Source organism: Lissotriton helveticus, chromosome 2_1, assembly GCF_964261635.1.
Source record: "Lissotriton helveticus chromosome 2_1, aLisHel1.1, whole genome shotgun sequence".
NCBI lineage: Eukaryota > Metazoa > Chordata > Amphibia > Caudata > Salamandridae > Lissotriton > Lissotriton helveticus.
The window spans coordinates 225,023,353-225,045,953 of NC_136059.1; the positions used below are offsets into that span (position 1 = coordinate 225,023,353).

At 45.4% G+C, this 22,601-nt stretch overlaps 1 protein-coding gene across 2 annotated transcripts in view; it reads left to right on the forward strand.

Annotated features, from left to right (window-relative positions):
• PIK3C3 (phosphatidylinositol 3-kinase catalytic subunit type 3) overlaps nucleotides 1–22,601 on the forward strand; it is an 875,540-nt gene that overhangs the window by 10,004 nt on the left and 842,935 nt on the right. For both annotated transcript variants that reach the window (XM_078674734.1, XM_078674732.1), the window contains exon 2: nucleotides 13,417–13,605. In XM_078674734.1, the coding sequence (XP_078530860.1) occupies nucleotides 13,417–13,605 (189 nt within the window). The remainder of the gene's footprint in view (nucleotides 1–13,416; nucleotides 13,606–22,601) is intronic.

Here is a 22,601-nt window from a genome sequence, read left to right on the forward strand (position 1 = left end):
TCTATCAGGGGTAAGGCCTAGGGCCTTGTGAATCGCTTGGACTACACTGGACTAACAGCAGTTAGGACGGGAGTAGCCCGCGGGATTCGGGTGCAGTGCAGAAAGCACAGGCATGCACCAATGCAAAGTCAATGGTGCGTAAAAGTTATCGAGTTACAGTTTTAAGAGTCTTCCGACTGGACTAGAAGGACAAAACTTTAGACTTAGACACTAGAGGTGTAAAACACTACAGGAGCACCGGCGTTCAAAAGTTACCTCACCCACAGGAAGCGGGTGCACAGGTGCAAAGGTGTGTCGGGTTTCGTCACAAAGATCTAGGGTGCCCGGAAATGAAGATGCTGCAGGCGTCCAGAAGAGAAGTGTCCGGTGCGATCCAAGGGTGGATCGGAGTTGCAGAGTACCTGAAAGCAGAGGGGACAGAGTCTGGGTCACTAGCCAGTGACCAGGAAGGAACCAGGCAATGTCGGGCGCAATCAGGTCGATGTCGTGTAGTTTCTCTCCGCTGCCACGTGGTCTCTGGGGCACCGAGGATGTCCTGGAGTGAATCACGAGCTGTCCCACGAAGGCTCTCGCTGTCGGCGGTGTCGGCTTCAAGATCGGAGTCAACAGGCCTTGGCAAATGCAACCCACGCAGGATTCGAAGATGGCTTAATACTCGGACCAGCAAGGTCTGAGCGGGTGCTCCTTTTTAGGGGAGCGAGGGCCGGTCTGGAGCAACCAGACCAGCTGTGTAAATTCTTAGGTTCGTCGGTTCTGGGGCCACTAGCCAACGGGCAAGCGACCGGACCAACGCGTCGAGCAGGAAAATGCAAAAGGGCCCCACGCAGCACTTGTCGAGTGTGGAGGGGTGAGCTTCGGTGCAAAAGCTGCTCTGGGCTGGAGCTTCTCAAACTCCAATGCACAGCTTCGAGGGGGCCTCGGATGCCGCATGGTCAGCGCTTCGTGGTTTCTCCAAGATGGCTGCTCCCACGCTCAGGTCGCCTCGACGGGTCTCAGCTCTGCAGGGACTGTGGATCGGGCTGTTAGAAGGCAGGCACGCTGGGTCTTGTCGATCTCTGTCGCTCGAGTTCCGGCGGGGACTGCAACAAAGCAAACGTCGAGGTGCTGGATGGTGCCTGTTTGCACAGGGTGGTCACTCCTTGACCACAAGGGAGATTCTTCAGTCTTCCACGAGGAGTGGGATGTCGAAGGGTCCAGAGTTTCGTTTCATAAGTTTCAGTCAGGATAATCTGATGTGCATTGGCACTTCTTCCACCTATATTCCAAATCTGGGGGCTGGACTACCTGCTAGGTCCCTCCTATGGGTGGGACCTGGGAAGGGGGTGGTTACACCCCTTTCCCTTTGTCCAGTTTCGCGCCAGGACTGGGGCAGGATGGCCCCAGAACCGGTTTGACTGGAACCTGCCCAGGACACCTTGTGCGCCCCAGGCAGTGTCTAGTTTCTTTCAACCCTCCCTGCTACAATCCACTATCTCCTGTCTGGGGTGGTGTGACACCTCCCTGTGACAGGAAACCCTTTGTCCAGGCGTCCTCTGCCGAGTTTCGGTCAGCAGCAGGAGGCCAGACATGTGTCTGTGGCAGCAGCGTCCATTTTGGGATGCTGGGGCTCTGATTAGGATTAACCGCGTTTTCAGTAAGTAACATGCCTTCACCCTCTAGAAGGGTGGGATGCTATCCCCATTACCAGGACTGGCAAGGGGATAGTATTCCAATGTGTATGACGCCAAACACGACATGTTTTGATAAAGCCAAACCAGAGTTGCAATAACCGTAAGGATTATAATGCACTTAAGAGTATATGGTATGGCAGTATCACTGGAACAGCATTAAGGAATTGGTCCCAACACTGCAGTCAGGCTCAGCTCATGCTAGAGCACCATCTCACATAAAACCAAGCACTCTGCCTCCAGGACTGGAAAGGCCTGCCATAGGAGTGACTGATCGGTATAGATGTGTCCAGATATAGGTTTAGACATAGGTATACTACATCTAAGCAAGGGGTGAGTACACCACCTTGCCCCAGCTGTGGGAACAGCCAGTTGTGTCGATTTAAGTACCAGCCAGGGGTGGCAAAAGATATGCTGCAGCCCCTGGTAGGCCTTGGATGCACCTATGCCCTTGGCACCTATAGTGCACTGGATAGGGGCTGACAAGGTGTCCAGTACCAAATGGGTTATGTACCTATAGTACATGTCTGTGAATTTAGAGAGAGAACAGCAGGCTGGGGGTCTGATTAGCAGGCCCACAGCCACATTAAGTCGAAAACCAGTGAAGCAAAAAGCAAAAATTGGGGTGACCATAGGATAGCAGACCCTACTCTCCTACACAACCCCCCCCCCAAACGCAGGGACATTAAACTTAACCTTGACCAGATAAGTCTTCATGTTCTAAGTGGAAGTATCTGGAGAGACCATCTGCATTACCATGGTCAGTCCCTGGGCGGTGCTCCACTGTAAAGTCTATCCCCTGTAGGGAAATGGACAACCTGAGTAGTTTGGGGTTTTCACCCTTCATCTGATTGAGCCACAAGAGGGGCTTATGGTCTGTCTGAATTAGGAAGTGAGTACCAAACAAGTATGGCCTCAGCTTCTTCAGGGCCCAAACCACAGCAAAGGCCTCCCTCTCAATGGCTGACCAACGTTTCTCTGGGGGTCAGCCTTCTGCTAATGAAAGCAATGGGCTGGTCTTGACCATCTACATTAACTTGTGAAAGCACAGCTCCCACCCCCATTAAGAAGCATCTGTCTGAACAATGAACTGTTTGGAGTAGTCAGGACTCTTAAGGATTGGTGCAGAGCACATGGCCTCAGGTCATCAAATGCCCTTTGACAACTAACTGTCCACTGAACCTTTTTGGGCATCTTCTTGGATGTCAGATCATTCAATGGTGTCACAATGGACCCATGGTTCTTTACAAATTTCCTGTAATACCCAGTCTGGCCCAAGAAGGCTCTGACTTGTGTTTGGGTAGTTGGAGGAGCCCAGTCCTGTATGGCCTGGATCTTGCTCTCAAATGGTTGAACTTGGCCCCCACCTACTAGGTGGCCCAAGTATACAACCTTGCTCTGCCCTATCTGGCACTTGGTAGCCTTGATAGTCAGGCCTGCCTTTTGCAGGGCCTTCAGAACCTTCTTCAGGTGGATCAGGTGATCCTCCCAGGTAGAGCTAAAGACAGCAATATCATCTAGATATGCTGCGCAAAAGTCATCCAACCCAGAAAGGACTTGATTCACCAACCTTTGGAAGGTGCCAGGTGCATTCTTCAAACCAAAGGGCATCACCACAAACTGATAATGTCCACTGGGGGTAGAGAATGCTGTTTTGGCCTTAGACTCCTCAGCTAACCTGATGTGCCAATAGCCAGCTGTCAAATCAAATGTTCTCAGATATGTGGCAGAAGCCAACTTATCAATGAGCTCATCTGCCCTTGGAATGGGATGAGCATCTGTCCTAGTGACAGCATTGAGACCTCTATAGTCCACACAAAATCTAATTTCTCTCTTTCCATCTTTGGTGTGAGGTTTTGGCACAAGGACTACTGGGCTGACCCAGGGGCTCTCTGATGGCTCAATCACTCCAAGGTCTAACATTTTCTGCACCTCAGCCTTTATACAATCCCTGACATGGTCAGGTTGCCTGTAGATTTTATTCTTCACAGGCAGACTGTCACCAGTATCCACCACATGGGTGCACCAGTTAGTTTGACTGGGTGTAAGTGAAAACATATGTCTATGGGCTTGCAAAACCTGTCTGCAGTCCATCTGTTGCTGGTCAGCGAGGCTGCCTGCCAAGGCTACTCCTTCAACTGAGCCATCATCAGGGTTCTGGGAAAGCAGGTCTGGGAGAGGGTCACTCTCTTCCTTCTGATCCCCATCTGTAGCCATGAGTAAACCCATGCTTTCCCTGTCAACAAATGCTTTCAACCTGTTTACATGGAGCACCCTGTGGGGGCTCCTAGGGGTTCCAAGATCCACCAAGTAGGTGACCTCTCCCTTCTTTTCCAGTATGGTGTAGGGTCCAGACCATTTGTCCTGGAGAGCTGCTGGGCCCACTGGCTCCAACACCCACACCTTCTGCCCTGGCTGGTACTCAGTCAGAACAGCCTTTTGGTCATGCCAAGCTTTCTGTAATTCTTGGCTGGCCTCCAGGTTTTTGGATGCTTTCTCCATGTATTCAACCATCCTGGAGCGGAGACCAAGTACATAGTCCACAACATCAAGTTTAGGCTTTTTGAGAGGTAACTCCCATCCTTCCTTCACAAGACACAATGGACCCCTCACAGGGTGGCCAAACAAAAGTTCTAAAGGGCTGTAGCCAACCCCCTTCTGTGGGACCTCTCTGTAAGCAAAGAGTAAGCAGGGTAAAAGGATATCCCATCTACGCCTGAGCTTTTCAGGTAATCCTTTTATCATTCCCTTTAGGGTCTTGTTGAATCTATCCACAAGCCCATTGCACTGAGGATGATAGGGTGTGGTGAACTTATAGTTCACTCCACACTCTTTCCACATTGCTTTTCAGTATCCAGACATAAAGTTAGTACCTCTGTCTGAAAGTACCTCCTTTGGAAAGCCCACTGTGGAGAAAACTCCACGTAAGGCCCTTGCCACAACAGGAGCTGTTGTGGTCCTCAAGGGAATTGCCTCTGGGTGTCTGGTGGCAGGATCCACTACCACCAGTATAAATCTGTGCCCAGATGCTGTTTGGGGATCCATTGGTCCAACAATGCCAATCCCAACTCTCTCAAAGGGCACCCCCACCACAGGTAGAGGTATAAGGGGGGCATTTGTGGTGCCACCTGATTTGCCACTGGCTTGGCAGGTGACACAGGAGCGACAAAACTCCTTGGTATCTTCTGACATGTGAGGCCAGTGAAAGTGAGGGACAAGCCTGTCCCAAGTCTTGTTCTGGCCTAAGTGTCCTGCAAGGGGAATATCATGGGCCAAGGTTAGAAGGAAGCCCCTAAATTGCAGAGGTATAACCAACCTCCTGGTTGCACCAGGCTTGGGGTCTCTAGCCTCTGAATAAAGGAGCCCATCATCCCAATACACTCTATGGGTACCTTGAGCATTCCCAGCAGCCTCAGCAGCAGCTTGCTGTCTGAGGGGTTCAAGTGAAGGGCAAGTCAACTGAGCCTGCCCCAGGCCTGCCCTTGAGGGCCCCCCTGTCCCCAGAAACTCAACCTGATCAGGTTCAAGCTCTTTAGAGACAGTCTCCTCTTGGATCACAGAATCACCCTCCTGTGAGGTCTGATCCTCAACCTGGGGCAAGTGGGAAGGCACTGCCTTGACCCTCTTGCTCCTTCTCTTGGGTTGTGGTTGGTCTATTGTTTCAAGATCCACCACAGGTTCAGGTAGGCACTTCTTGGCCTGGGACATGGTTACAGCAAGGACATGGGCTGAAATCCCTAGCATTTCTGCATGAGTCCTGTACTCCACTTCTGACCATAAGGATTCCTCAAGATCATTGCCCAACAAACAGTCAACTGGGAGGTCTGCACTAACAACAACTTTCTTGAGGCCAGTTACCGCTCCCCAGGAGAAGTTAAGAACAGCCACACTATGTGTAGTAGTGGCATTGCTAGCGTTGGTCACTAGGTAATTCTCACCTAGTATCATCTGTTCAGGGTCCACAAAGTTAGGTGTCACCATAGTGACACTGGCACAAGTGTCCCTGTAGGCCTGAGCCAGTTTCTCATTAATTAAAGGCGTCTGCCTGTACTTGCCCAAGTTATTAGGACTTATAGTAGAGGACATAGCCATGTCCCCCTCACAGATCAGAACTGCCTGAGTAGGGATTCTGACTAAGCCAGACTCCATCTCAGTACCCAGGGTTAACCCCACTATAGCCTTGGGTTGTGCACTACCACTGCTAACTGTACTAGGGGGTGCAGGTGTCCTAGGGACTGGAGTGGTAGGAACTGGATTTCTCTTGGTGCATTCACTTCCCCAATGAGAAGTGGACTTGCAAAAGTTGCACCAAGGTTTCTTTGGGCCATCATTCTTCTTTTTCTTGTTACCATTTTGGGAACCACCCTCCTTATTACTATTTTGGGGGCCTGTAGAAGACTTCTGGTCTTTTCTTTCTTATCTCCACCCTTCTGGTCTGCTTTCTTCTGATCACCTCTTTGGTTCTGGGGTTTCTGCTTAACCCTTGTTCTGACCCATTTGTCTGCCTTCTTTCCCAATTCTTGGGGAGAGGTCAGATCAGAGTCTACAAGGTGTTGATGCAACAGCTGTTTTGTACAGTTATTAAGGATCTGTTCTCTCATTATAAGATTGTACAATCCTGTATAGTCTGAAACTTTACTTCCCTGCAGCCAACCCTCCAGAGCCTTAGTGGCACAATCAACAAAATCAGTCCAGTCTTGAGTCTGTGCCTTTTGGGTGTCTCTGAACAACAACCTGTATTGCTCAGTGGTTAGGCCAAACCCTTCAATAAGAGCACTCTTCAAGACAGAGTAGTTTTTAGCATACTCAGGTCTAACTGTGAGGAGCTTATCTCTCCCTTTCTCAGAAAAGGAGAGCCACAAGATTGCTGCCCACTGATCTTGGGGGACCTGCTGTACCATGCAAGCCCTCTCAAGAGCAGTTATCCATTTGTGGATATCATCCCCATCTCTGTAGGGGGGCACAATCTTACTCAGGTTTCTATGTTCATAGGACCTGTCTTTATCCCTTGGGTTAATGCTGCCACCAGTGGGGATCTCCTCACTCAACTTCTGCTCTCTTGCAAAAGCGAGTCTAGCTTGGGCCAGGGCTAATTCCTCTCTTTCTATTGGGAGATTAACTGCTCTCATCCTGGCCTTATGCTCTCTTCTTTGAGGGGAAGTCATTCCTCTCTGTGATTCCCTTGAGGCACTAGAAATCCGTGAATCCCTTGAAAGGGTTCTCTCTCTCCTATTGCCTGGGAGAATCCTGCTATTGGGTCTGGGGAAGTGTCCTTCTCCATTCTCATGTAGGGCCAAGTTGGCGTGGCTAAGCCTTACCACTGGCACCTGGGTATCCCTCAAACCATGATATGACTCTTCATCTTCTGATTCAGGGTCTGCCTCCTCATTGTCTACTTCTGGGGAGGTGTTCTCATTATCTGGGGGATTCACTCCTCCTCCTGACACTGAGGGAACTATTCTATTTCTCTCAAGATCATCCTTTTCTAGGATGGCTATCATGATAGGAATGGTAGGGTTGTGACCCTTTCTCAGTTTTCTTGCAGTGCACAAGGCACTCAAGTCTCTGTGGCTGAATTGGTCATAGTTGGAGGTTACCTGTGGAGGGTCAACCGTCACAGGTAGAGAGCCTGTAGATTCACCTGTGCCAGACATGACTCTAGTGTGGTGTAAATGATGCACCTACCTACACTAAGTGTTTTCCTACTTTACCTTGCTAGTGAGTTGTAGTCAGGGTGGGCTAAGCCCTTCTACCTACAACTACTAAGTTCAGTAGAACTTAAATATGCTAAGCTTTTATTTATATGTACCTATGGTACTTAATGTGATCTTTCATTTTGATATAAGATTGCAAAGGTAAAACAACAGCAAAGCTCGAATCCGTACAGCTGCTCACCAATGTGAGAAGTTGGCCTGATGTATGATGTCTCCAGTTCTGCGGGCACCTTATATCAGTCCAAACAATCCCTTATGGTGGTGGTTGTAAGTCAACCTTATAGACAAGCTATCCTAGGGGTAGCATGGACTAAGCAGCCTTAAAGGCTTAACTTCAGAGGGCGAGTGAAGCCAGCTGTTTTACCATATGCAATCCTGTAATACCAAATGAAAGGACACCACACAAGTTATATATTATCAAAATATATGTATTTATTCTTAGAATAATCCCCACTACTCTTTATGAGCAATGAAGCACAAGCGTTTAAATAAAAGCACAGTATAACATACACAAGTTGCACAATTATGGATGAGGCCGGTGGCCACTCAAACCATATATCAAAAAAGTGGTATAACAATCACTAATCGATCAGGGGTTAGGCCTAGGGCCTTATGAATCGCTTGGACTACACTGGACTAACAGCAGATAGGACGGGAGTAGCCCGCGGGATTCGGGTGCAGTGCAGAAAGCACAGGCATGCACCAATGCAAAGTCAATGGTGCGTAAAGGTTATCGAGTTACAGTTTTAAGAGTCTTCCGACTGGACTAGAAGGACAAAACTTTAGACTTAGACACTAGAGGTGTAAAACACTACAGGAGCACCGGCGTTCAAAAGTTACCTCACCCACAGGAAGCGGGTGCACAGGTGCAAAGGTGTGTCGGGTTTCGTCACGAAGATCTAGGGTGCCCGGAGATGAAGATGCTGCAGGCGTCCAGAAGAGAAGTGTCCGGTGCGATCCAAGGGTGGATCGGAGTTGCAGAGTACCTGAAAGCAGAGGGGACAGAGTCTGAGTCACTAGCCAGGGACCAGGAAGGAACCAGGCAATGTCGGGCGTAATCAGGTCAATGTCGTGTAGCTTCTCTCCGCTGCCACGTGGTCTCTGGGGCACCGAGGATGTCCTGGAGTGAATCACGAGCTGTCCCACGAAGGCTCTCGCTGTCGGCGGTGTCGGCTTCAAGATCGGAGTCAACAGGTCTTGGCAAATGCAACCCACGCAGGATTCGAAGATGGCTTAATACTCGGACCAGCAAGGTCTGAGCGGGTGCTCCTTTTTCAGAGGAGCAAGGGCCGGTCTGGAGCAACCAGACCAGCTGTGTAAATTCTTAGGTTCGTCGGTTCTGGGGCTACTAGCCAACGGGCAAGCTACCGGACCAACGCGTCGAGCAGGAAAATGCAAAAGGGCCCCACGCAGCACTCGTCGAGTGTGGAGGGGTGAGTCGGTGCAAAAGCTGCTCGGGGCTGGAGCTTCTCAAACTCCAATGCACATCTTCGAGGGGGCCTCGGATGCCACACGGTCAGCGCTTCGTGATTTCTCCAAGATGGCCGCTCCCACGCTTCAGGTCGCCTCCACGGGTCTCAGCTCTGCAGGGACTGTGGATCGGGCCGTTAGAAGGCATACACGCTGGGTTTTGTCGATCTTTGTCGCTCGAGTTCCGGCGGGAACTGCAACAAAGCAAACGTCGAGGTGCTGGATGGTGCCTGTTTGCACAGGGTGGTCACTCCTTGACCGCAAGGGAGATTCTTCAGTCTTCCACGAGGAGTGGGATGTTGAAGGGTCCAGAGTTTCGTTTCATAAGTTTCAGTCAGGATAATCTGATGTTCATTGGCACTGCTCCCACCTATATTCCAAATCTGGGGGCTGGATTACCTGCTAGGTCCCTCCTATAGCGCTGGGACGCCCCTGGGTAGCCAACACGCTTTACAAATCATCAATACAATACTATGGGTGGGACCTGGGAAGGGGGTGGTTACACCCCTTTCCCTTTGTCCAGTTTTGCGCCAGAACTGGGGCAGGATGGCCCCAGAACCGGTTTGACTGGAACCTGCCCATTGACAACTTGTGTGCCCCAGGCAGTGTCTAGTTTCTTTCAACCCTCCCTGCTACAATCCACTATCTCCTGTCTGGGGTGGTGTGACACCTCCCTGTGACAGGAAACCCTTTGTCCAGGCGTCCTCTGCCGAGTTTCGGTCAACAGCAGGAGGCCAGACATGTGTCTGTGGCAGCAGCGTCCATTTTGTGATGCTGGGGCTCTGGTTAGGATTAACCGCGTTTTCAGTAAGTAACATGACTTCACCCTCTAGAAGGGTGGGATGCTATCCCCATTACCAGGACTGGCAAGGGGGTAGTATTCCAATGTGTATGACACCAAACACGACATGTTTTGATAAAGCCAAACCAGAGTTGCAATAACCGTAAGGATTATAATGCACTTAAGAGTATATGGTATGGCAGTATCAGTGGAACAGCATTAAGGAATTGGTCCCAACACTGCAGTCAGGCTCAGCTCATGCTAGAGCACCATCTCACATAAAACCAAGCACTCTGCCTCCAGGACTGTAAAGGCCTGCCATAGGAGTGACTGATAGGTATAGATGTGTCCAGATATAGGTTTAGACATAGATATACTACATCTAAGCAAGGGGTGAGTACACCACCTTGCCCCAGCTGTGGGAACAGCCAGTTGTGCCGATTTAAGTACCAGCCAGGGGTGGCAAAAGATATGCTGCAGCCCCTGGTAGGCCTTGGATGCACCTATGCCCTTGGCACCTATAGTGCACTGGATAGGGGCTGACAAGGTGTCCAGTACCAAATGGGTTATGTACCTATAGTACATGTCTGTGAATTTAGAGAGAGAACAGCAGGCTGGGGGTCTGATTAGCAGGCCCACAGCCACATTAAGTCGAAAACCAGTGAAGCAAAAAGCAAAAATTGGGGTGACCATAGGATAGCAGACCCTACTCTCCTACAGGTGGCTATCGGAGGAAACTAGCAGTTGCCATAATGGGTCCATTTTCAGTGCTTCAACATAAGGAATCCTATGCCATAGTTCCAATTGATTCGTTTTCCAAATAGCTGGATAAACAGATGGTAGGTCGTATTACTACTGAGATAATCATTGGATTTTTGAAAGATGTATTTTGCAGGTGGGAATTCCTGAGGAATTATTCTCAGACAATGGAGTGCAGTTGCAAGATTTTTCTTTAGAGTAGTCAGGTTAAACAGTACAGGGCTTGAAAAATCCACTTGCCACTTGTATTTGTGAGCCAGATTTAATTCGAACAAGCTATTTTTAAGTCCTACTCGCCCTTTCTGGCAAAACAAACTGACTTTTGACCTCTGCCTCTAAAGCAGAGCAAATGTGACAAGATAGCAAGATTTAAAGGCATCTTTATTGTTCTCAAAGTGTATGGGCAGTAAATATGCCTTTAAATCTTGTTAACTTGTCACATTTGCTGGGCTTTCAGAGGCAGAGGTCTAGTGCATTTCAGTTAGGTCCAGTAAATGTTTCAAGTTACTACACTTGCAGGTCTAGTGAAATTGTCATGATTTTTCGAACCCTACAATAAATAGAGGCTCTATATAACCAGAAGCAAACAGGCATGTTAGAAGTTTCAGTAAGGTGGGGGAAGAATCGGTCCAGTTGGTGTGAAAGCCAGAATTGTGCTGAAGGAAAGCTTGACAAGTCACTTCTTGTCCTATAGAATTACACCCAATGTGATGACAGGGGTGCCCCCTTTTGAATAAGGATGAGGAAGCCTGCTTCCAAATGATTTCCATTGTGGCTCATCCAGAGACAAGAAAAGCTGGAGATGAGGTAAGAGGATGCATTAATGAAAAGTATTGAGAGAATGAAAGTTTATATTGATAGGAGGCAAGGTGGTATCCAGGCGATATCATTAGTGACCAGGTCATATAGTTATTCTCAAGAAACCTAGTATTCCTGGAAAAGTGAATCCATGAGGTTAAATGCACTAAAGGTCATGGAAGGTTTGAGATCTGAGGTGCGAGTTGAGGGTGCATATCTATGAAGTATGAGAAGAGACTCTATGTGTCATGGTTACATAGATTGTTTAAGGTGGACCTTCCACGGCCTTTCCAGATGCATGGAAGTATCCAACTGTCCTATAATTGCTGAAAAAACCCTCTGCGGATCCTTCAATGCTCACCATCTAAAGCCATCTCCCTGCTACCATTCTGGGCCAAGGTCTTAGAAAAAATTAACAAACACTTCACTGAATTACCCAACGACCACCAACTCCTCAACCACAGCACAGAAACTGCCCTCATCGCCGCCACGTATAACATCTGCTTGACTGTTGACCGAGGAGACACAGCGACCCTCATGCTTCTGGATCACTCTGCAGCATTTGGCTGCAGTATAACACCCCATCCTCATCCAATGCCTAAATGACATTGGAATCCAAGGACATGGGCTACGATAGATCTGTTCTTTCCTTACTGGAAAGGACCCAGTCAGTCAGCCTGGCACCCTATGCTTCGGATGCCCTCTCCCTCATGGGCAAGACGCCCAGTACCTGGATCAAGGTCAGTGCCTGCATGACTGAAATCGCTGATTGGATGAAGACCAACTTTCTAAAGCTAAATACAGACAAGACCAAAATTGTTATCTTTGAGAAGAGCACATCATCATGGGACTCCACCTGATGGTCAACAGAGCTAGGACTGACAATGTAAGAATCTCAGGGTCAGCAACAGCAAACCCAACATGACTGCCCAAGTCAATCCAATCATGCCTCATGCTTCCATACCCTGAAGAAGCTAAGGAAGGTTTACAAATCCTCCTAATCAGCCCTTGGAAAACTGTCACGAATACCCTGGTCATAAACATGCTGGAGTACGGGAATATCCTCTATGCCTGCAGATCATTCAGAATCTGGCAGCCAGAATCACTCTCAATCTCCTATGTCACACTCACATCACACCCCACCTGAAGCAGCTCCACTGGTTCCCCATTCATGAATGAACTCTATTCAAACTTCCCGCCCACACTAGCAAGGCACTGCATAGCGCTGGCCATGCATACGTCAACAATTGCATCTCCTTACACAAACCTTCCAGACACCTTCAATTGTCTGGACTCTTACTTGCACAATTCCCGCACTTACAGAAAACTAGATCCATCAGTCAAGCCTTCATCTTCATTAGTAGTAAACCGTGGAATGGCCTGCTGCTACACATAAGAGCCTCCTACTTACTTCTTGAATTCCACAAGGAGCTGAATACCTGGCTTTTTGAGTATTTCCACCAGGCCCTAGGTGTGGCTAGACTCACTCTTGTTTAGTGTCGAGATACCCTCTTGGGTGCTAGTGCGCTTGATAAATCTGCATAGCATGACATAACAAGGGGACAGTTAGTGAAAACAGTCATTAATGTGTTTTGGGGTTTTGTCTTGCAAGAAGGCGTTGTGGCTATTCAAGATTCAGCAGTCTCTATTTCACCAAGGTCAGGAATCTCATATTTGTTGTCACAGAGGTTCTGGAAAGTTGAATGATTTTGTTACAGGATATTTATAGTTTATATTGTTGCTTGACTGTTTGCGTGTTTTTGTTTATTGAGCATGTGTGAAGGGGAAGATGTGTTGATCTGGAAGATGGAATGTAGGTCATAGGCGAGTGAGATAGGAATAGGTAAAATAGGAGTGTTTGTCCTTGCAGAAAGTAATGTTTGGTATTTTATGCTGCATCTATGGCATCATCTTGGAATGAATAATTTCCTCTTACTTGGTGTCCCATATTCCTTCATTTGACATCAAACTAACACCTGTTTGCCATCAGTTGTATATTTTGTAAGCTACTGCAATCTTGGTGCTTCCCACTTCTTTGATAAATACGCCCTAAATTGACTCATGTAAAAAAAAAGACCAGCATTTGGATATCTGTTTTGGAAAATTCATATTTAAGTAAATTGGATTTGTTCACAATTTCACAAATTGCGCAGGTTACTTTTACATCTTTACAACAGTTAGTGGATGTACCATGTGGTATGACAATTTGAATTTGTTTTATTTACAGTGGGAGTCTGGAAGGAAAGAGGGAGCAGAAGAGTTATAAAGCTGTTCTGCAGGACCCGATGCTGAAATTCTCTGGTCTTTACCAGGAAACTTGTTCGGACCTCTATGTTACATGCCAAGTATTTGCAGAAGGGAAGCCTCTTGCTCTTCCAGTGAGAACATCTTACAAGGCTTTCAGTACTCGCTGGAAGTAAGTAGAAATGGTCTGTGTGTGAACGAAAATGTTTAGCTCCAAAACACTAAGAAGGTATTGTGACACCTATTTAATTCCAAAGTATATATATATAAAGGATTTTATAAAGCGCCTGGTGACGCCATCGCGGCGTGTCCCCGCGCTGTGGAGTGAGATAACCGGAGAAAAGTGAGCGATCTAAAGGGTAAAGAGGTGAGTTTTTAAGAGTCTCCTAAATAAGGTCTCTGACTCTGCCAGTCTGATATGCAGAGGAAGAAGGTAATGTACAAATTCCACAATTTACACAGTAAACTGATTGTATTGCACTTTTCAAAAGCCAACCTCATATTTTCGACATGAAGTTGAAATACAAGTGTTATTTTTTATTTTTTTAAATAGGGGTATTTCGTTTGCGCGGATTCGTATCGGCTGAGCATAAGACCTTGTTAAACAGAGTTCTTTTGAAATACAAAAAAATTATCTCAGACTTGAGATACTGTGAATACAGCAATATGGTGGGCGCAGTTCGGCTGATACTAGCACACCATAAAAGTGGGATGTGCTGGGGACAGGTGGGAGCATGCGGTTGTACAGTAATACCCAGGACATTGTGCAATTTGTATTTTTTACATAATAAAGCTTTAAACGACATTACATATATTTTACAGTTTCAGGAACTGTCAGATGATGAGATGCCCCCAGTCACTCGCTGTTTTCTGTTCCATGCTTCCTTGTTAATGGTACACAGTCTGATCCTACAGTGGCTTTGTCAAGCTGTGAGCTGTCTAGGGCCTGCCTGACATTGCGATTCCAATACTTCCATCGTAGAGCACAGGCTGAGCTCAAATGTGATAATATATTTCGGGTATTCAATTTTGGACTGTCTATTTTGTTTGTGTCATTCTCACTGCACTGCGAGTGCGTGATTTTGCTTTAACACCCTGATCTCAGCACAGAATATTTTCTTACTGACTTTTCTGCACTTCGATTCATAAGGTCTGTATGAGAAATGGGGGTGTTGGTTGAGGGGGATGTGTACCCTTCTCAAGCAATATTCACAATCCTTGTCATACTGAGCCAAAAAGTCACTAAACGAACCTGTGCTTAACCCTCTGGTACCTTGGCACAAAAGCAGTCTTGTTTAACTTGGAGGTAATCTGTAAAGTATTTATGCAGTACCCAGATAGTACTTAGGTGAAAACACAACCAACAAAAATCCCACATCAAATTATAAACCTAGAGTAAAATGTAATAATTTGGTACCAAAATGACAAAAATGCAATCAGTGGAACTGGAGACATGCAATTTCAAAGATTTAAGGTAAGTATAGTACCTAAAAGCACAAAGTGGGGGCTGATGTGGCCTGAGGGGAACCAGGTTCGAGCCTCGGCGTTGGCTCAGCATCCTGTGATCCTGGGCAAATCACGTAATCTCCCCATGCCTACCAAAAAATTAATGTGTCCTTGTGTAACGTAATTGGTGCTCATGTAAAGCGCTCCAATTCCATCGGGTTGTGTTTGTGCTATATAAATCTGCATAAAAATAATAATAAATGCCACTGGCTGTCATCTAGTCGCGTGAGACCGGGTAAAAGTCACAAATTCTTTCCAACCCTGGTGAAACGTCAGCTAGATAAAGGAACCAGGTTAGTTTACCTGAAACAGTTACCTTCTAAAGTCTAGCATGAAGAGTTCCATTTACGATGGAGGAGTGTTATGTGCCAGGGTTAGGCCGATGTAGTGAAGCTGCTCATTTCTTACGTTGTTCTCTTTTTCCCAGTAACATTTCTGCTGTGACCTTTTGCGCATATTCGTGTGCATGACCGTTTTGGATTTGTTTCACTGAAACTACTTCTGTATACAATCCTGGCTTCGCATATCATTATCATGATGCCTCGAACACCAAGTACAAGGCCTTTGCGCACGAATGAACAAATGTTGTTCTATCTTTATCCACGGGCGACAGGACTATCTACATATCCATAACATTGCTATTATGTACGTACTGTAATTGAAAAGGTGCCGGCAAGGGAATTTATTCAAATCAAAATTTACAGAACTCAGATTGACAAACTAATTGTATCAATTTATCTGACCCAACCTTATTGGAATCTGTGCAAAATGTTTTCTTACTTTGTCTTGTTGTGACATAAAAGAACAATCAAGTGAAAGAAAAATCAGAATAACAACAGCAACACCGGAAATCTTTTATATAAAAAAGATTGTTTTATATATGTAAATATTTGTAGTTTCAAAGGGTACAAATCATTTCTTAGACTTAATCACAGATTCAAATGCAAAAGGAATAAACAAATTGTCCTACTTAACATCTGAATACAAAAGGCCAATCAAATAAATCTAATGGCAAATGACTTCTGTTTCCTTTACAGTGAGGGTCCCTTGCATAATCTAAAAACCGATGTAGAAATGGACTTACCAGTCGACGTTTCGGTCTTTTGTTTGTGACTATCAAGACCTTCTTCAGGACAACATATATTTAGACGTAACGGTGACCCCCTATAAAGACATAATGCAAACAATTACCATCATATCCCTTTGATTCAAACCTTCATTTTTATGAGAGAACCAGAACACATAAAACCCGTGTGCAAATACATGCTTGATTATGTTACATGTAATTAAAAACCATCATCACTTTATTCAAATTTTCACATCTGTCAGATGTCGCTTTTTGTCTAAGACACTTGTCACATATCACAATTTAAACATCAATCGAGAGCCAGCTTATATTGTCTCAATTCATTGGACTTATTTAGTGTGTTGATAACAAGAAGATATCTAATCTTATCACAACTTACTTCTGAGAGTTGATTTTAACAGAAGTTCCATAGAGTTTTTTACAACGGAAAATTGGCCATCACAGTCTTCTGCAATATAAAAATCAATACATAAGGATATGGAGCGTGATGTGACCTGCATTGGTCCTACTAATTTGGTCCTACTGATTTTACCATATATTTAAAGATTTACCTGTATTGATATTTCTTCTGGACTATATTTTGAGGAACTTTCGTTTGCAGCTTCTAGTTCTTTTTATGGTGCGAAGTCACTACTCACTTGCCATTTAATCTGCAAAGTAAAGAATGTTCCAACTTTTAGCCTGATTTCAATCATTGTATTTCGGCACTGTTAGTCGGGCCCCTTAACTCCCATAAGTAGCCTTGCTTGGTCTAGTATTATTTTCTAGACCAACTAGATGGCATATACACCCATCGCAACCTGCCTTAAGTTAACTAACACTATTTGGCCATACTTTACAGCCTCGATGAGTTCTCATGTATTTCTGATTAGTCTTTTTTTAGATGAATTTACTGTCACGGAAAACATGCTTTGAGTTAGACTGTACATAATATTATGCAGTTATCCTCACAGCCACGCGTTGCATTCGGAGTCATATTCAATCCAGTTTTAACACCGGCTGAATACTCGATTAGCAAAAGCCTGGGAATCATGCAAACTTTGCCATTCTTAGCTTTGCTTGCCTCCAAGGAGTATTCACGGAAAGTATTCCTTTCGATGCTCCACAGTCTTTCGAGTTCGAAATGCACTGACGCCAAAGCAACAATCAACGTGACCCGCATTTCGCGCGATTTATAAAGGCAGTTTTTTGGCAGCCATCTTGTAGTGATGGAGTTTACCTTACCAGATCACTGATATTTGTTTTTAAATCATTACGTGCGGTCAATTTCGACTGTCGATTTGAATTACATGAGACTTCCAGTTATCTAGTCGGTCCCATATTTTGAATCGCTTTTGAATCATAGTTATTATCTAGTGAGCGCTTACTCAACTACGTTTTGTTAACACGGCCATCTTTAGATGGCACAGTGTACTGTTTCGTAGAGTCCAACAATTTCGGGCCTTTGTTTTAAAATATTTTATACCATCAATTTACACTCCCAATTTCAAGTGCATGGGACTTACTGATCTACAATTAGACTCGACTCATGTTGCAAGTCGCTTACTCCATCACCATTGTTTTGTGAGTTCTTGAATAACCACATATTATACAGCGGCCATCTTTAAAAGGTGACGAATCCCGCTTCGTAAAGCTATAGTGTATCTGTCAGACATAAATCACTGATCCTCAATTTGTAAAAAAATAAATAAATAAATCTCTATGAGTTCATTGCAATTGTCACCTCATTTTGCTAACAGTGAACTTCATCACACAAGTGCGCTATAAGAAGACAATCAGATTTGAGGAATTCGAGCCTTCTATTTCACATATTAAATTATAATGTTTCACATAGTAAATCATAAATTTCATTAAGTTGTTTCTTCTCTAATCGCAACTGAATCATTTAGAGGCATTAAATACGTGCTCATAACTGAAAGTCATCATTTAGGAATATTAGTCATGATGGATATTGACATGTTGATTGTTAGACAAGGGGCTGTCGCTAGAACATGCACTCACAACCTAAGTTTCATGTCATAACTGTATTGTCATAATAATTGCATAACAACCTTTATAGGGAGAAAAATACTTCTGTTTATTATCCCAAGTAGTAGTGGGAATGCTTTTTTATAGATCTTCGCCAGCTGAACATGTATGTCAATGGTGTGATCAACCAGATAGCTGTCACTTCAACAATGTGCTCACAATCTATAAATAATATGCTTGTATACTTAACGTGGTACTGGCAGCTAAATAGAAAAGAAAGCATCTTTAACCTTAATCTTGATATTTTCATTCTGCTTCGACACCAATGTGTGAAATGCCTAAGCTAAGGGAAAGGTTATTCATGTCTACGTACATCACAAGCATACTTGTTATTATAAATAATCAGCTTCCCATAGGATTAGCAGAGGAGGTACTTCAGCTGACACCGAGGGTCCCTGCATGCTGAGACTTAACCACGCAGCGGTGTGACATCTCCGTGAGGTGTGCCCAGTTTGTTACCCGTCATTCTCTTCCACCATGTGATGGGGTTGGATCGTCCCTTGGGTGGATTCATGGCTGGTAAACATCCTTTACAACTCATGCAATACAGCACATGCAATACTCTGCATTTTTTACTCCAAATTTTTTACAACGTAGGGCTTTACATCGCAAACCATTACAACGCATTCCCCAAAGTAACGCCCCGGTGGAGTTAGAATAGTAAATTGTGTTGTAATAGGGAATGCGTTGTAATGAATTGCTTTGTAAAGCTCTGCGTTGTAAAAGATTATGCGGAGTAAACAATGTGGGCTAATGGCACGCGTTGTAAAAGCATGTGGGTTAAAGTGTCCTATTCCTTTGTGGCTTTACACTCAAACACACACTTGGTACACACAGAATAGGATTTGCATAGTAGGTGTACGCTTGATTAATACCTTGATTTATATGCCTGCATATACACACTGTTTCATTACCATGGTAGAACTATATCTGCTAATTACTCTTTTGGTGCTTGTAATTGCTTTAATCTGCTTCTGTCTATTGATTATCACAGCACATGTATTTTATACAAGAACAACGTTGGTTCAATAAATATATTGAAAACGTCCCAGTGTGTATTCTCTGTAAATGCCTCTGAGAACAAAAAAGCACAAGTGACTGAGCAAGAGGTTCTGATCTGTTACCATGATCCCTGAAGGGACAGGGTTGTCCTGTTCAGTGGCTGCCAGAAGCTATTCACTCCCTGGTATGTTTAGGGGGGCTTATAGTGGCCCTTTGAGCTAGCTGGTCTCTAGTCCACCATATCATGCAGGCATGCTCGGAATCAGTCTAGGCACCTCACCCTAAGTTTATGTTGTCCAACATATGCGCAGATCCTGCTGATTAGTAGGAAATACACAACAGTAGGCCATGAGGATGGTTGTCGCAATAGCGCAAAGAGATAGCTGCAAAGAGATTGCCGGGCTTCACAGTTGGTCGTTGCTGTAATAAGCAGGTCCAGTTGGGCATTGCAGACAGTAGCTGCTAAAGATTCATGTTGGCGGTCACCGCACGCTGTTGATGCGTAGCCCGAAGTGTGGATTTCGCTCGCTGTGTAGCGTGAAATGTCAGGTTCACTGGAGTTTCGCGTTGGCGGATGGCAAGGTCTTGGCACAAAGTAGCCTGTTTATGGACGAGAAGAGCACTAAAGTTAAGAATTTCTCCTTTTCTTTTAAGAGGATGTCAACTGATGCAACATTATGGGTCCAGGACCTGAGGGGCACCTCTTAAGGATCAGGAACTCACTCCAGCAGAGGCCAACAGGGCTCAGGCAGGTACAGTTGCAGGGACGCCTCTGGAACTTGTTGTGTCCCTGTAGATTGCTACAGGACGGCAATCAGCTTACTCTTGGAGTCACTTCCGCCTTCTTATGAAGGGTGCAGGTCCAGTCTGCCTTCTCAGGAAGCAAGGCAGGCCTCAAGCAGCAGGGTAGACCTCTGGCACCATGGCGGTCCTTATTCTGCAGGATGTTTATGTTTATGGACTTTGTAAAGCGCTCGTATACCAACGGTCTCATGGTGCTATGGGTAGAGGAGAACTATCTTTCGGGCTCTAACAGTAAGCTTGGGTGAATAACCATGTTTTAATTTTTTCCTAAAGCTGAAATATCCTGAGGTTAGTCTGATTTCAATTGTAAGGGAATTCCATGATGTGGGGCCTAATACCGAGAAGCGCGAGCCACCCATTCTCTTTCGTTTAAATCTTGGAATAGTCAACATGTTCATAGTCGCTGATCTAAGATACCATGTAGACAAGTATCTTGATGGATATGAACTTGGGTCTTGTTTCGTGGAGTGCGTTAAAAATCATACAACCGGTCTTAAACATGGACCACTGTATCACAGGGAGCCAGTGAAGCTGCTTCATTAACGGTTTAGTGTGACAGTGTTTCGGTTGCTGGAAGACTAGCCTAGCTGCTTGATTTTGAATGAGCTGTAACCTATGAGTTTGGCTGTCCGGGAGTCCTAAATATATGGAATTGGCATAATGCAACCGGGACATTATTAGTGCAAGCAGAATAGCTATGCTTGCCTTCCTGGAGAAAAATGTCTTGATTTTCTTAAAAGTCCTCAATTGATACATGCAAGTAGATGAGACAAGGCTAATCTGTTCCTGCATGGAAAGATTAGCATTTATCTTGATTCCCAGGCTTTTCACTGAGATTTTGGGTATGGGGGGGGATACCCAATGCAGCTGGCCAGTGTGCTGGTGACCACTGTTCTATTCTGTTGTTAGAAATAATTATCTCTTTTTTATCAGAGTTTAATTTGAGATAATTATGAGTCATCCACTCCTTGATGAAAAGCATAGTATGTTGGAATAAGCCCTTGGAGTAATTTGTATCATTAAGCGGGAAGATCAGCTGCATATCATCTGCATAATTATATACCTTCACTCCTCTTTCTTTTCTTGAAGAGCCTAAATCAGGGGACAGATGTATACATTAAACAGATGAGATGAGAGGGAAGACCCTTGAGGTACCCCACATGTGGTATTTACCCGGGAGGAATTAAAAGGTGCCAGTCTAACGGACTGGGAACACTCCTTTAAGAAAGAAAGCATCCAATCCAGGGCCGTGCCCCTCAGACCTGCCGCTGCCAATCTATCTGCTAGGATAGAGTGATCCACGGTATCAAAGGCAGCGGACAGGTCTAATAACACCAAGGCCTGAGTGCACCCCCCTGTCTGCACCTTCCTTCAGGTCATCCATAACCCTTAGGATAACTGATTCTGTAGAGTGCAATTGTCTGAAACCTGCCTGGTGGGAATCCAAAAAATTAGAGTCTTTGATGAAGGCACATAGGAGTTTAGCCACATGTGCCTCCAGCAGTTTGGCTAGGTATGGAAGGAGCGAGATAGGCCTGTAATTGCTCAGAGTGCTAGGATCTACCCCCCTTCTTTTATAAAGGCACTAACACTGCCTCTTTGAAGGCGGGTGGGACTACCCCTTGCTCCAGGGAGGTATTTAGAAGGGAGAGGAAGGTAGCTGGGATGTGAGCGAGCGAGCGAGGATCCTCTGGTTCAGGCGTGTACTGAAGAGTGAGTCTGAGGGTCTCCTTTTTATATCTGGCCCCCTCTCTGAAATGGAAGAAAGTTCTTGAGTCTTTCCCTCTACAGATGTCTGACTTCTCCGCCCATCTTCAAGTCTGGATGACTCATTCTGCCAGCACCAAGACGCTTCATTGTGTGGGTACCTTGGAGCAATACACAACGGCCATCACACCTAGTCATGTGACTCAGAAACAGGCTGCAGGCACCAAATTGTTAGGGCAAGAAAATGACAACTTTCTAAAAGTGGTATTTTCAGAATTGTGACTTAAAATCTAACATTACCATTCGAGGGGGGTTTACATTTCAGTTCCCTAGCCACCAAACATGACATTCCTACCTGCTCCCAAATATAGCTTCTTAAATGTAATAGGGTAACACAATGTTATCCTATGGGAGAGGTAGGCCTCACAATAGTGAGACCTGATGTAGGAGTTTTTCACTACCAGGACATGTAAAACCTTAAAAAAACATGTCCAGCTTTTTTAAGTACACCACACCCTCCCATATGGTCTGATTAAATGAAATGTGCCAGGCCCTGACCTTTCCTTTTCTTACTTATGAGTCACCCCTACGGTAGGCCCAAGGGGCCTTGTGGGCAGGGTGCAGTGTAGGTGAGAGGTAGGCCAGGCCATGCCCTGACGTGTGTGTTGCTTGTCCTGATAGTGAAATACTGCCAATTTAGTTGTTCACTATTTAAAGGCTATATGTCCCATGGGATAGAATGGGAGTTCATTTATAACATCTTATGAATATAGCTTCCCATTGGGACAAGATCCAACTCAGAATGTTAAGATGCATCTTTTAGTGAGGGTAATTTATACATTCTTGGTTTGAAAATACCACTTGTAGAAAGTAGGTATTTTCTTTTCTAATCATCCAGTGTGCATCTGCTGGGTTGTATATTAGCTGTCTGGCTTTGGAGTGGCAGGGGCTTGGGATGTGCATTCTGTTCAGACAGCCACTTGGGGGCAGGGGATAGGTGTGTCTTGCCTTTCCAGGGTGAGTCAGGCCTGGGC